Raw genomic sequence first — 16,448 nt, forward strand, 5'->3', positions numbered from 1 at the left:
TATTAATAGAACAATAATGTCATTGTTAGCTAATGAATGTTTCCATGGTGACCAACGGCAACATGACAACGTTTAAAGTTTAAATATATTAAATGTCTATCTTGTTGTGCAGTTTATCAGTTGATGTTTGCAGGAACTATTTGTATGTATGTGAATGTCTATGTGCTCCTGGGCTTCAAAGAGCACTTTAAAAGCAGCACACATGCATCTAAGAGTTGCGTAAAAGCCATGAAACCCTCGAGGATATTCTTCACTCAGATTATAGAGACTTCAAACTGTACTCAGCTGCACCTCATAGCTTTTCTTCACTGCTGTGGCCAGAAACAAATCCCTCCGGAGAAATATCGCTCTAATCCAATACATCCTTCCATCCTAACACAATTAGCATACAGGATTGAAGACGTGTGCTAACCATGCTTCAAATTCCCGTACAACATGACAGCCTGTGCTTTACAGTACGTCCTTGATAATGCAAAGACAGATTGGTATGTTTGCATTTTAATTCCTTGATAAACCCTTTGACCAACTGTTTTGCAGATATAACAACATGCCCTTGAGAGGTTGCATTTGTAATGAATGCACAGGTATTAAAGGTGTTATTGCTGATATGAAATGCATTCCTAATACACTTACGTGCACTTATATATTCATCAGAGGTACAAAGTTATGCAAATTGATTTATTTACGTTATGCAGGAGGCATTGAGCTTTGATTAAAAACACTTTTCACTAATGCTACCAGCAAGATGTTGTTCTTAATAATTTTAAAGAAAGATTAACAGTCAAAATTGAAAGTTAAATTAATAATTAATAGTTAAATCTGAATTAATTCTCCTGCAACCCTGCAAAAAATGTTCCTCATGTTATAGCTAACAGACTAATGGACCCCTGGAAACGTGCCTTAATTACACAAGCTGCCATGCTTTCATGTTGAAGGTGTTTAGTGGAAATAACACGTACAAAGTCTTTGTGACATTAGAATAAACTATTATTTATGTTGGTGTGTTTGGTCACTGTTGTTCTAGAAATTCAATATTTGTTTTAACAACTCTATTGCCAGAAAATAACCTATATTTGGAAATTCTGCAAAAGATAACGCCTTTAGCTTAGCGGTGGCGACGTGAAGTCATGTGACCGTGCTGTAGTTCCTTTATAGCCCAACATTAGCCACCTTTAGCTTAGCGGTGGTGAAGTCATGTGACCGTGCTGTAGTTCCTTTATAGCCTAACATTAGCCACCTTTAGCTTAGCGGTGGTGACGTGAAGTCATGTGACCGTGCCGTAGTTCCTTTATAGCCCAACATTAGCCTCCTTTAGCTTAGCGGTGGTTACGTGAAGTCATGTGACCGTGCTGTAGTTCCTTTATAGCCCAACATTAGCCACCTTTAGCTTAGCGGTGGTGACCTCAAGTCATGTGACCGTGCTGTAGTTCCTTTATAGCCCAACATTAGCCACCTTTAGCTTACTGGTGGTTACGTGAAGTCATGTGACCGTGCTGTAGTTCCTTTATAGCCCAACATTAGCCACCTTTAGCTTAGCGGTGGTGACGTGAAGTCATGTGACCGTGCTGTAGTTCCTCTATAGCCCAACATTAGCCACCTTTAGCTTACTGGTGGTTACATGAAGTGATGTGACCGTGCTGTAGTTCCTTTATAGCCCAACATTAGCCGCCTTTAGCTTAGCGGTGGTGACGTGAAGTCATGTGACCGTGCTGTAGTTCCTTTATAGCCCAACATTAGCCGCCTTTAGCTTAGCGGTGGTGACGTGAAGTCATGTGACCGTGCTGTAGTTCCTTTATAGCCCAACATTAGCCTCCTTTAGCTTAGCGGTGGTGACGTGAAGTCATGTGACTGTGCTGTAATTCCTTTATAGCCCAACATTAGCTTTTTACTTCAGAAATCATAAAGTAGTGGTGTTAATATGTGGAGATTATCCTGATGAACAAAACGTGTAAGTATTACAAATGTTTTTTTTGCCTCCGAGATTATTTTCTTGACATAATCCAAAATCACACGGAAAAACCCCATTGGAGTTCTTGCGATGCTAACATCTGAGTCAACCTACAAAAACACATCATCCCTGCACCACTCTTATTTCCTCTGCTCCTTTCCTCTCCACTTGTTCATTGTTTCCGGACAAAAAGAGCTGTCTCTGTAGAGCTGAATCCTGACTGATCGCCCTCTCAGAGACATAATGGAGGTCCGAGGATCACATTAGACTCACATTAGAGGGACTGGCCAGCGAAGGTTAATTAAGACGGTGAGACGCCCAAGGACTGCCTCCCTTTTCCTCTCACTTCGTGTCACCACTGCTGTATAATGGTGATGATCGTATTGACGGTGCACATTTACATTTGTAATTTAACATGCATATTTTCTAGAACGAATTGTCTTCTTGCTATTGAGATGTTGACATTTTTAAATGTTTATTTCTTGTCTTTTAATTGTATTGCACAATCCCATTTATTGTTATGCTGCTGCAACACAAACATTTCCCAACTTTGGATCACTAAAGTACTTCTTATCTTAAATTCTTTGAAATTCATTCAGCAGTTCTTTGTCTCACAGTGCTCGAAGTGAAAACACCAGAGGAGCTGAATTAAAAAACACTTTAGAATGATTTCTAGAGTTTGACCGCATTATGAAACGCTCTCGGCGAAATCCTGTTTCAAATGCAAATTCCTCTCGGTGTTTTCTTTCGTATGTCCTTAGAAGTCCTTTCAGTTTCTAGTGGAAAAATGCTTCCTTACGTTTTGCATATTTCAAGGTGATGATACAAACGGTGGATAGCAATTATATTTGGAGGTACATTTGACTAAATTCCCTCCGTTTCATGCCACTTTTATTTATTTTTTTCAGATTTTAAGACAAATATATGATGCAGATTTATAGAATATTGTGTATTATTATGGTATACATTACACAAAGGTCTTAAAAGCAATTATAAATCATCTCCAACACACTGTAGGATTACAAACTGCTGACATGCTACCAACAACATTTCATTGAAATTGAGCAATGTTCCTTGTTAATAACTTACTTGAACTAAGAATCTTGAATATGAATCCATAGTATTAACCCTGTATAGGTTATTCTTTTGTATCTTTATCCTCTTGCTTGAACTATGAAGCAATTAAAATTAACTTAAGTTTATCTTTTTGCATTTAAAGCAGCAGTCCTGTCTTTGTGTTGAACTAAGATAAGAGTTATTAGAATGGCGTTGATCTTTCAAATCTAACTCTCTGCAGAAATAATTGCTAATAAGTACACTTTCTAGAATTTCATTATTCCTTGAATGCCTTCCTTTCCAAATATAATAAAGGTTTAATAGGCAGAACTTTATGAAATGTAATTGTCTGACACATTTGAATTTGGTTTTCATCTAATTTGGAAAAAAAACAGGCGTGGAGGTAGATTGAAGCTTCCTGTCCTGCAGGTACAGCTTTATTAAAATTAATAATAGTCCCGAGGAGATTTATTAAAAATGTGTCACAAGTTTTGATCGTTTTGCTGCATTTGTCCTGTTTTTATCTTATTTTCAAGGTGTGGAGCTCATTCTGTTTTCATTACATTTCCATTCAATATTAATTTCCACTTTCAGTAACATCTCTGTCATTGGGTCGATGCTTTCATTAAATTGCCTTACCGTGCTTAGAGTACATTTATCTTTCATCATGTGTGAAAAGGCTGTGTGAAAAGGCAGAAGTAACTGTTTAAGTGTAGATTCACATACAATCATCTCCTGCTAAATGTTCAGGGTGGAAAATCCCTAATAAATAAATCACACAGTGTGACAAATAGACTGTAGAGTTACCTAAATTCACCTCGAGATAGGAATAGCTCATCAGTCACGTCTAAATGAACACAAATAAACATGTTCAGCTTTTGTCCTAACTTCACCTTCAGCAACACAACATGAGAACGGACCGTGTTATGTAAGAACCACCTGAAGTCACCTATTATGTCAAAAAGATTGTTTGTTATTGGGATTCCTTTTATAAAGGAACAAGAGACAGAAAGGGGTTAAAAGAGAGTGCCTGAGGTCAGAGAAATCACCAGAAGAAGACTCGTAAACACTAAAGGGAACAGCAGAAGAAGACAGACAGGAAGTAAACACTAAAGGGAGCAGTAGAAGAAGAGAGACAGGAAGTAAACACTAAAGGGGACAGCAGAAGAAGAAGAAGACCGCAATGAAGTAAACACTAAAGGGAACAGCAGAAGAAGACAGACAGGAAGTAAACACTAAAGGGAACAGCAGAAGAAGACAGGAAGTAAACACTAAAGGGAACAGCAGAAGAAGACAGAAAGTAAACACTAAAGGGAACAGCAGAAGAAGACAGGAAGTAAACACTAAAGGGAACAGCAGAAGAAGACAGGAAGTAAACATTAAAGGGCATAGCAGAAGAAGACAGGCAGGAAGTAAACACTAAAGGGAACAGCAGAAGAAGACAGGAAGTAAACACTAAAGGGAACAGCAGAAGAAGAAGACCGCAATTAAGTAAACACTAAAGGGGACAGCAGAAGAAGACAGACAGGAAGTAAACACTAAAGGGAACAGCAGAAGAAGACAGACATGAAGTAAACACTAAAGGGAACAGCAGAAGAAGACAGGAAATAAATCAGGGAATCATTTTTAAATTAATAAAATAATTTAAAAAATCAATATTGTGAGTCAAGTCGTTGTTTTATTTAGTTTGTAGCTGTGTACTAACCTCACATAATAACCTTATTGGCATTAAACCTGCTTCTGAAATAAGATGTTGACGTTAAATGAGCTCTTTCATTAACCCAACGCCACAGTCGGATAACCGGAATTCACCTCCAGCTTTCATCATCTGTACAAAAATAACTCGACATAAAAAAAGGTTTGTTGTGACCAGATGTGGGTCAGATGAGCCCACGGTGCTCCTGCTACTTGTGGTGAGAAACGTTAACGTTAGCGTCTGATTCGCCTGAAAGTGCAGCGGCAGCCGGACCGCTAATCTTCCTCTTCTTCACCCAACATCACAGCTCAGGGGATTGGGGATTACAACAATAGGATTTAGGATTTATGTATTTTTTTATATCTATTTTTAACCCCCTCACCTCCTTGACTCCTTCTCCCTCTAGGATTGTATTAACCTGGGAGCTAAGAGAGCAAGGTGTGATCTGGTGGTATAAACTGCATTTTTATACTTTAATTTGCATTTGAAAACAATATAACGTGGTGGCATCAGGAATACTGTAAGTAAGTCGAAGTGTAATCAGTTGATTTATGTAAAGTTGTTCCCAATCTGGGGGTCTGGATCCAAAAAATTTAAATGTTCACTGATTGCAAAATGTAGTATTTTTAAAACATTTGTTACCACTTTATAAGTGTTTAATTTGGCAATATTTATATTTCAATTATTTTTGTTTGTATACTATACTCTATGAGTTTATATATTTATATGTTATTATATTTTATTACATTAATTATCTAAATATATATTTTAAACATTCTATCTATTTATTGCAATTTTTTTACTTTAATTTATTGTTTTTATAAATAAAATTATCCTACTTTATTTAATTTCAATTTTGTGTTGCACCTTTACTTTAACTTATTTTGTTTGTAAAATAGTCTGATTCCATTTTTTTAATTTCATATTTTGTTTAAATCTTAAATATATATAATTATTCTACTTGAGTCTATGTTTACAGTACTTTTAGTAGTCGGGTGGCCTATCACAGTGTATTCTAACTTACTCTGTATATTTAATACTGGGTATTCTATAAATAATATACTGTCTAGTGTTATATCTAATCTAATCTTTTTATTTAATTTCATTGTCAAAGTGTAACTCAACTTAGATCAAGTATTTTGATTCTGGTTGTTTTGTCAGAAATACATGGTCTGTATCGTGGCTTTTATTCACATAACATGATCAACAGAGAAACCTTTGTTTAGTTTCAGCTTCTTAGATATTTTTCTGTGTTATGGAGTATTGAATATCTTTAGGCATAGTGTCCTCACTTCGCAGGACCTCGCTTTACTGGCCTTAAGGGTACACTCGGTCCTCATAAATATAGAAACACGGGAACATGCTCACACACACTAACATGTGTCAAACTCGATCAGGCAGCTCCAGTCATGGCAGGCACGAACACATGCCCTACAACTCCGAAATGCACGACAAGCACTCGTGAATTTACTCATGCATGTTCACCGGCTGTATAGATACAATCCCTCTCTCACACACACACACACACACACACACACACACACACACACACACACACACACACACACACACACACACACACACACACACACACACACACACACACACACACACACACACACACACACACACACACACACACACACACACACACACACACACACACACACACACACACACACACACACACACACACACACACACACACACACACACACACACACACAGAAATCCAGGGCTGTACAGATTGTTTTACTGCAGGTTCATTGTTGCATTTCTTGTGGGCGTTAGTGTTTTTTTGCTCTCCGCCTACACATACCACCAGTTTCACAATCAACCAGCGTTTCAATATTCCCCGCAGGCGCGACAGCTTTACTCCTTATTCAATACAGCCGCCCCGGGCTGATAAATCCAACCAGACACACACAACTGATTGATTAAATGGTTCAAAGACAAAAGCAATGAGAGAAAGTAGCAGAAGGAAAAAAACAACAGTCCTCCAGGGAACATTTGACATTGCGCTCTGTCATATTTACTCAACATATCCAAAGCAGTTTTGAGGAATTAAATGAACTGATATATTCTCACTTTATCTTCATTTGATCAAACGCTTTGGTTTGGAGACAGTTATTTAAAAAAGTGAGGTGTTTCTGAGGCTGATATACTGTATGTGTTTTTGTCACAACAATGAAAGGGTTTTGATGCCATTATCAAGCTGCTGCTTTCCATCAATCGGAGTTATAGCATCTTTTTTTTATATAAAACACACAAAAACATCGATGCATCAAACCCGCCTCCGACAAAAATACATTTCCTGACATCTGCATTCCCAATTATGTTTAAAGGATATCAGTCGGCGTTTTAAAAAAAAACGACTCGGTTGTTTTGTTTAAGACGTTTTGGTTAGGTTATTTAAAACACTCGCGTTATATCTTAAAATATGTTTGTTAGGTTATTCAATTGAGATAGATAGATAGATATATATTGACATTGTATCTGAGATTATTGGAGTTCACATACCCTGTCTCCCAAATATTGTATTGTTGAATGATGATTCTTCACTTGACCTACAGAAACATCAGAAAAGGGTGCTTTTCGCTGGTCTAACAGCAGACAAAAAAATAATAGTAATACGATGGAAACCCCAACATACTTTATTTATCAAGCAATGGATATCATCCTTCCATCACCTACTAATCTCAGAGCTGTCAATCACTTCTGCTAATAAGGCTAAGGGGGAAACATTAGAGGCTATTCAAAGAGCTGCTGATCGGGTAATATCATTCATGTAAATGATGATTGTACATATACGCACACCTTGGTGCAATTGTAGATTATTAGGAGTTAATCGCAATTCAGCTTAAACAGATGAAATGTTATGTGGAGAAAAAAAAGGTATGAATGTATTTTATGTGGATAAATTGTTATGCTATAATATATATAATATATAGATGAACTCAGACGATTGCTAAAAAACATCAGGTAGGATTTTCTGTGAAATGGCAAGATGGGTGGGAAGAGGGGGGGGTGGTGGGGTGGGAAAGGGATTCCATATGTTTTCTTTCTTCCTTTGTCTTTTATTTTTCTTTTTGTATTGTCTATATTGTCTATATAATTTGTATCTGTATAAGTCCCTTTTGTGAGGGCAAAAAAAAAAAAAAAAAAAAAAAAAGTTGGTCACAAAAAAAAAAAAATATATTTATAGACTGATGACATTTCCCTGTGTTTGATTGTATATTTGTAATTTATTGTCTTCTGTTTGCGATTGTAGTGATATGTTATTTATTATTTGCATGTACAGCACTTTGGCTCGACCAACAATCTTTTTAAAATGTGCTATATAAATAAAACCTGATTTGATTTGATAGATAGATACTTTATTAATCCTAATTTGGGAAATTCTTTCGTCACAGAAGCAGAAATATGTTCAGACTTTATAATACAATACTTTAAATACTTAAAAAAGTGGAAAATGAAATAACAATTAAAAATAAAATGAAAAATATTTTAGCAAATATAAACAATATAAACAAAACAATATCAAATACTCTGGTTAATTAAAATCAAAAGTCAAAAATACTACAGGCTCCACAATAGGACAGGTCTTTTATAGCGATCTATATTAGAATATGTGAGCTTTTAGTTTCACGTTGAACAGAAGCAGCGACCTCCTGGGTGACGCAGCCTTGAAATGTAATAGGCGGTATTTCTTTGCATGTGAACGTGATATTCAGAAGGCCAGGCCGCGTGCATACAGATGATCCTCCACAATAACCCTTTCTGTTTGACAGAGCGGTAAATTAACTGCACTTATAACGCGCTTCATCCAATATTTACGACTCCCCATTCATACATGCCACCTGCTCAACATTCACACTTTAGGGGTTTAAGTATCTTTCCCAAGGACACATCGACATGGGATCGAACCAACAACCTTTCGATGGCTGCACTACCTCGTGTCAGATCTGTGTTTTTGCCAACCTTTAGACCTCAGAAATCGGGAGCATTTCAAAATGCAAAATTGGGGGGGGGGGGGGGGGGGGTGCTAGTGGATCGCCGGAGCTGTTAGATTAACATTAACATGCTTATTGTAGTTGTAAGTGCACTGACTTGCGGCCTTCTGTTTTCTGTGAGTATCTGCCTCACCCTCTCAGAATTTGAGTTGCGCGCGCAAAGAGACGTGTTACCATGGAAACCAAACAATGGTATAGCTGTATTAAAGTCCGAGTGGAAACAGTCGTGTGTAAATCTGATTTTGTCAGAAATGCGGGAGAAATATGACCCCGGGAGGAAACCGGGAGAGGGCAATGAAATCGGGAGTCTCCCGCGAAAATCGGGAGGGTTGACGAGTATGGTAAGTGGTGGTTTAACCCGACCGTTTACACCTGATCTGTTGTGTTTCTGCAGAGTCAGGAAGTCACATTTTCAAACCTAATTTCCGCTGCAATTTCCGTCAAAATCTGCTGTTTTTTTAACCGTTTCTGTAGTAAATACAATTATTTAGTGGACTGGTATAGTTAGTGCACGTCAAAGTGCTTCTTCCTGTGTCTGTTGACAAGGACAGGAATCAACCTATCATCACAGTGTTTTAAAAAACATAACATTTGAACGTCTGTAGTTTAATGTTCATTGTGCAAACTCCACTTACTGCTGAGGACCATGTGGTACAATTGAAAGCTCGAAATATAGTTTTTTGTTGTTATTTTGAAGTATTATCAAATCAAATGAAAGGCACGGTACACTTTGACTAACTCAGACATTCACATTCACAATGAGACAGAAGTAGCCTCTTATCGCTGTTTCTTGTAAATCATGCATTTCTACAAACAAAGTTTCAGAGCCGAGGGGGAAACTTTCCTTGTGTTTTTCCTGCTCTCCTACATTGTGAATCCATTACGAGCCTCGTCTCTGTTTGCTCCGCGGCTCAGCTTTTAATCATGCTCGATGCTCCTCCGATGAAACATTGATGGTCCGTGTTTCTGCCCGGTGATGAGCCGCTCACAAAGCTAATATCAAACATGCAGTGAATTCTTTACAAGTCCCGAGGACAGAGGTGAGCAGGGACTTTATCCAAACTGCATACTCGATGACGGGAGGGTTTGCACAGCACCGAGAGCACTTTTCATTCCAGAAAAACAACAGATTTATGGTTTAAAAGTATTTGCTTCTGGTCTGTCGGGGCTCATGTGTGGACAAAACAACTATTGGACGGTTTAGCTATTGGAAAACATCTTGTCTTGCTCTTAAAGAATATCTCCCACATCATTTTGTCCTTCTTTGTAATGCTTTTTTAAACAAGGACACAATGTAAAAGGCAGATATGAAAGTTTGTGCATCAGGAGATTCAGATATCAGGACTCACGTTTCATTCATGAATCCAACTTCCATCCGTCTTCCGTTTTATGTCATGTGCTATTCATTCTAACAGCACCAAAGATCTGATTTGATTCAGTTTGATCAGACGTTTCTATACTCAGAATCACCTTTGTCACATGGGTAACAAATCACTCTCGAAAACTACTTTTCAATTCAGCTATTGAACACCTTGAAAATGACACAGCTGATGCTCATGTGTGGACAAAACTACGTTTGACCATTGGAAAACAACTCTTCTTATTCTTCCAGACGTTACAGATCGTTCATCACACACTTCCTTGCATTTATGTCCTTTTAAACTTGCTGAAGGACACGCATATAAAGTATGGATATATATATATATGGATATGGTATATCAAATATGGGCGATTCAGGAATCATCATCTACCTCTAGCATCCAACTTCCATCTAACGGTATTCATATTCGTCAAATCTATATGTCATGTATTATTCATTTACCAACACCGAGAGCTGCTTTTATTTAGTTTCTACGTTTCTTTACTCAGAATCACCTTCGTCTCATGGATAACAAATCACTCTTGAATACAACACTCCAGCCGATATCTCTGCTGAACCAGAACTGATGGAGATAGAAATAAAACGTGTGTGTGTGTGTGTGTGTGTGTGTGTGTGTGTGTGTGTGTCTGTGTGTCTGTGTGTCTGTGTGTCTGTCTGTCTGTCTGTCTGTCTGTCTGTCTGTCTGTCTGTCTGTCTGTCTGTCTGTGTGTGTGTGTGTGTGTGTGTGTGTGTGTGTGTTGAACAGATGTGACGGTGTGTGTATTCACCTTTGTGTGTCGTCGCTTCCGTCTGAAGCGCAGCAGCTCCTTGTGTTGGCGGGCGATGAAGTTGACGGCGGCGTATTCCAGCAGCGCCGAGAACACGAACAGCAGACACACCGCCATCCAGATATCGATGGCTTTGACGTAGGACACCTGAAGGGAGGGGAGGAAGGGTTAGAGGCGTCTACGTTCAATTAGATAGAAGTTATTCCATTGGATTTGCTGTTGAACAAACCGGCGTAAACAATACTTTAGGGACGGGGTAATGATGCTTTGTGTGGACTCAGAAGGGTTAGTTCTCCACGTAGTCAAACCTAAAAATGTTTAATCATGTCCTCTATTTCTTTCTTACTGCCTATAATATCTACTCGCTGTATTAAGGAGAGTCAATTGATTGTGTTTAAAATAATTCATAAAGATAACACAATTTTATCAATTAATCAGCAAGAAACAACTTTCTCTATCGATAATCAAAATACTTTTTTCATTCAATCATGGGCCACAGTGACAATGCTAAAAAATAGATATTTGAGTCTTTCAAAAACTTAAAGATGGAAACATTAACTGTATATTGTGAGTGTGCACATTAGGCTTTGCGATGCATTATAACATGAATACATGATATGTAACCTTTGCAGTGCTCCACAATCTAATGCCCAGCATGAAGTCTTTTTTTAACCACCTTCATTTTTCTCTGTGGGTTTTAATCAAACCTTAATCTCTAATAAATAACTCCACATTGTTATTAGTTATACCACGCTAAACTACAATTAACTACCAACAGAATAACACATATCAAAGTATTAACATTTGATTGAGAATCAAACAAATATTTTGCATTTCAGTTTTAGTTTCCTAATTCACATCGTATTGCTCTTTAAGGACAAGTTAGTGAAGCATAGTCTGGTATGTTTAATGGAGAATTAACTTTGTGCAAAATACGTAGCACGATAGAAAGACACCCACTGAAGTGTGTTAAAATCAAAATATGATTCCATGTAGTATAAAACTTGCAGATGCTTTGAGGCAGATGAATATTGTTAGATGTTATTGGCATTTGAAAATGAAAGCAATTTGGCTTTTAATTATGATTTGATAATTGATCGTCTCAAATGCCATTACATCCTGCATTGCTAGTGACTTGGGGTTAATCCACGTCTGAAGTGAGACACTGAGAGGAAGAATAAATGAAAACACTCTCAGGTAATTGAAACTCTTCTGCTGAAGTGTTCCTGAACGTAGCACTCAGGGGGTCAGACATTAAACCTCTGTTAGAGTGGGCAACCTCCTGCTTTTCAATGACTTACTTCCTGGACATATAAAGGTAACTGCATAAAGTTTAGATAATAATTGTGAGGTGCATTTTATGTTATTACGATACGACGATTGTCAGATCAAGTGTCCATGTGCAACGCCAACAAGGACGAATGTAAGGCAAGAGACAAGGAAACAGACATTTAACACGTCACTGAGGACTTTGTCTTCACGGCCCTTTAACGTACATCTCGTCTGGATTTAAAGTTAACATGACGTGCAGAAAAGAGCGCTTTAGTCCCACTCTGTGGACTACAAGAGAACAGTAATATATCACACAAAACCAGTCGAATGCAACAGGTTCTAACTGCAGGAAGATGGACAGGGGGAGGACTGAATTACACCCAGAAATCAAACAATGATTAGTTTAAAGGGACACAAAGTATTGGCATCACAAACGGGTTTTAAGGGACAACAATTCCCGCTCTCAAACTGAAGTCTTTTAACAATTAATGTTTTGGCTTAACCAGTGACTGCTTCAGTATTTTATTCTGGAGCTTTTTGGATAGTGGGTCTGGGTAAAGGTTGGGGTTAGGGTGTCAATGTATTGGGATCAAAGGGAGATTTGGAAAACCAGCAAAAGTCAAGCACTGCATTTCCATGAAGCCATTTTAAATATGTGAAATAACGTCAAAGGAACAAAACGAAATACCACCTTCTCTACATTTGATCTGGGATTAAACTTTAGGATTGATTGGAGCAGAAAAGAGTTCTTAAGTCTTACCAGAAAACAAGACAATGAACAAACACAAACCCAGTCCAATGCACACTCAGTTACATCCAGAAGTCATACAACTCTTAGTTTTAAGGGACACAGGGTATTCTCGTTTTTAGTGGACAACAATTCCAATAACAATTAATATTTAGATTTGGCTTAACCAGTTTCTGCTTCAGTATTTCATTTTGGGTCTTTTTGGATATTGGGTTATGGTTAGGGTGTAAATGTATTAGGATCAAAGGCAGATTTGGTCAAGCACTGCATTTGAAGCCATTTTAAATCTGTGAAATAGCCTCAATGTTTTGGCAAGGAACAAAACGAAATAACGCCTTCTCTACATTTGATCTGGGATTAACTTTAGGATTGACTGGAGCGGAAAAGAGTGCTCCAATGCAACCGATTCGACATGCAAAGAGAGCGCGGTGAAGGAAGATGGACAGGCTGAGGATTGTCTCCATCTCCACACTTAATTACATCCATAAATCATAAAACGATTAGTTTTAAGGGACACAAAGTATTGCCGTGACAAACAGGTTTTAGGGGACAACAATTCCCGCTTTCAGACTTTGGTTTTTAATCAATTCATATTTAGTTTAGTTCCTTTGACGTTATTTTGCATACAGTATTTAAAATGGCTTCATGGAAATGCAGTGCTTGACTTTTGCTGGTCTTCCAAATCTGCCTTTGATCCCAATATATTGACACCCTAACCCCAACCTTAACCAACAATCCAAAAATCTCCAGAATAAAATACTGAAGCATTCTCTGGTTAAGCAAAACGAAACATTGTTTGTTAAAAAAACTTCAGTTTGAGAGCGGGAATTGTTGTCCCTTAAAACCTGTTTGTGATGCCAATACTTTGTGTCCCTTGCAACTAATAATTGTTTGATTTCTGGATGTAATTCAGTTTTGGCTTAACCAGTCGGTTCAGGTTTGGATTAGGTTAGTTTGACAATAAAGAACCTTGAACCTTGAGGGTGTCAATGTGTTAGGGTCAAAGGCAGATTTGGAAAACCAGCAAAAGTCAAGCACTGCATTTCCATGAAGCCATTTTAAATGTGTGAAATAACGTCAAAGGAACAAAACGAAATGCCGCCTTCTCTACATTTGATCTGGGATTAAACTTTAGGATTGGCTGGAGCAGAAAAGAGTTCTCCAATGCAACCGATTCGACATGCAAAGAGAGCGCAGTGAAGGGAGATGGACAGGCTGAGGACTGTCCGGATAATAAGGGCTAAATGAAGTCTGGTGGGGTCGTCGTCTGATTGCTATCTGCCCGCCAAGTGCCATTATTCAAGAGTGTGTCCCCCCCCCTTCTGTCATAACAACTCTCCCCCATCTCCACACTCAATTACACGGTGCAGCCTGAGAGGGAGATCCCTGTTCTGAGACAGAAAACCCACAATCAGCCGTTTAAAATCCAATTAAACTATGACTTTAGATCATTTTCACAAACACACAGCGCCTAGCTCTGTCTTGTTGTGATTCATGCTCACTTTCACTGAGTCTGATGTGCGTTTATCTTCCGATGCCCGGCTGATTCCCCTCCACCAGAGTCACGGAGAGTCACTGAGGCCTAAACGGTCAACCAGTTCACTCCGTTTGAGGGTCAACAAGGCAAAGAGACGGAGAGGAGCAGAAGAAGAAGAGAAAGGATTCAACCTTTACCTAATATTAGAGATTTAAAGAGCACATATCAGAATGTAGCATCTCTCCTTTAAAGAGTCCTCTCCTGCTGATGTTCAGGTGTATATGAGTATGTAGTGTCTCTACTTTAAAGAGTCCTCTCCTGCTGATGTTCAGGTGTATATCAGTATGTAGTGTCTCTACTTTAAAGAGTCCTCTCCTGCTGATGTTCAGGTGTATATGAGTATGTAGTGTCTCTACTTTAAAGAGTCCTCTCCTGCTGATGTTCAGGTGTATATCAGTATGTAGTGTCTCTACTTTAAAGAGTCCTCTCCTGCTGATGTTCAGGTGTATATCAGTATGTAGTGTCTCTCCTTTAAAGAGTCCTCTCCTGCTGATGTTCAGGTGTATATCAGTATGTAGTGTCTCTACTTTAAAGAGTCCTTTCCTGCTGATGTTCAGGTGTATATCAGTATGTAGTGTCTCTACTTTAAAGAGTCCTCTCATGCTGATGTTCAGGTGTATATCAGTATGTAGTATCTCTACTTTAAAGAGTCCTCTCCTGCTGATGTTCAGGTGTATATCAGTATGTAGTGTCTCTACTTTAAAGAGTCCTCTCATGCCGATGTTCAGGTGTATATCAGTATGTAGTGTCTCTACTTTAAAGAGTTCTCTCCTGCTGATGTTCAGGTGTATATCAGTATGTAGTGTCTCTACTTTAAAGAGTTCTCTCATGCTGATGTTCAGGTATATATCAGTATGTAGTGTCTCTACTTTAAAGAGTCCTCTCCTGCTGATGTTCAGGTGTATATCAGTATGTAGTGTCTCTACTTTAAAGAGTCCTCTCCTGCTGATGTTCAGGTGTATATCAGTATGTAGTGTCTCTACTTTAAAGAGTCCTCTCCTGCTGATGTTCAGGTGTATATCAGTATGTAGTGTCTCTACTTTAAAGACTCCTCTCCTGCTGATGTTCAGGTGTATATCAGTATGTAGTGTCTCTACTTTAAAGACTCCTCTCCTGCTGATGTTCAGGTGTATATCAGTATGTAGTGTCTCTACTTTAAAGAGTCCTCTCCTGCTGATGTTCAGGTGTATATCAGTATGTAGTGTCTCTACTTTAAAGACTCCTCTCCTGCTGATGTTCAGGTGTATATCAGTATGTAGTGTCTCTACTTTAAAGACTCCTCTCCTGCTGATGTTCAGGTGTATATCAGTATGTAGTGTCTCTACTTTAAAGACTCCTCTCCTGCTGATGTTCAGGTGTATATCAGTATGTCTCTCCTCTGACATGTCTCCATGCTTTCATGTTCAAAAAGCTCTTTATTTTTCTCATACTGAATGTGCTGCAGCACCTCTTTTCACCCTCTTTCTGATTGGTCAATAGCTCCTTAGCCAATCACGTACTGTGATGTCACAATGTTCCGAAATTAAACAAAGGCAAGAGGGGACGTGTGTGGTACAGAAACTCCCTCTGGAAGGAACACAGGGACTTTAGCTATTGCAGACCGTTTACATGCACTAAAACATATAGAACAAACTACAGGAAAGGTAAAGCCCAATAAGCAGAATATAGTCTCTTAAAAAAAGTATGGATATTCTCTGATGCACAGCAAGTGATGGCGTATATTGTGTATCTTTACTTAAAGGTGGGGTAGGTAAGTTTGAGAAACCGGCTCGAGATACACTTTTTGTTATATTTCATGGAATGCTCTTAACATCCGATAGCAATGAATATCTGAAGTGCTTTGACAAAAATCCATTAAAAAATATCATCTCTGGAAGCCGTGGCGCTGTAAAAAGCACGACCAATCATCTGAGCCGGCTAAAGTAACTGGATGGCCTACCTGCCTGTCAGCCTTCCATCTGTGCACAAACTTATCTCGTGCCCTCATTGGTCATGTGTGCGTTCGTGTGTGTTGGAGGAGGGGCTCTGTA

General features: G+C 38.5%; 1 protein-coding gene across 6 annotated transcripts in view; it reads right to left on the reverse strand.

Moving 5' to 3' along the window:
• Positions 1-16,448, reverse strand: part of glra1 (glycine receptor, alpha 1) — a 171,473-nt gene that overhangs the window by 22,520 nt on the left and 132,505 nt on the right. For all 6 annotated transcript variants that reach the window (XM_079670304.1, XM_079670308.1, XM_079670303.1 and 3 more), the window contains one exon: positions 10,862-11,008. In XM_079670304.1, coding sequence (XP_079526430.1) covers positions 10,862-11,008 — 147 coding nt within the window. The remainder of the gene's footprint in view (positions 1-10,861; positions 11,009-16,448) is intronic.

Source organism: Notothenia rossii, assembly GCF_949606895.1.
Source record: "Notothenia rossii genome assembly, chromosome: 3".
Classification (NCBI taxonomy): Eukaryota; Metazoa; Chordata; class Actinopteri; order Perciformes; family Nototheniidae; genus Notothenia; species Notothenia rossii.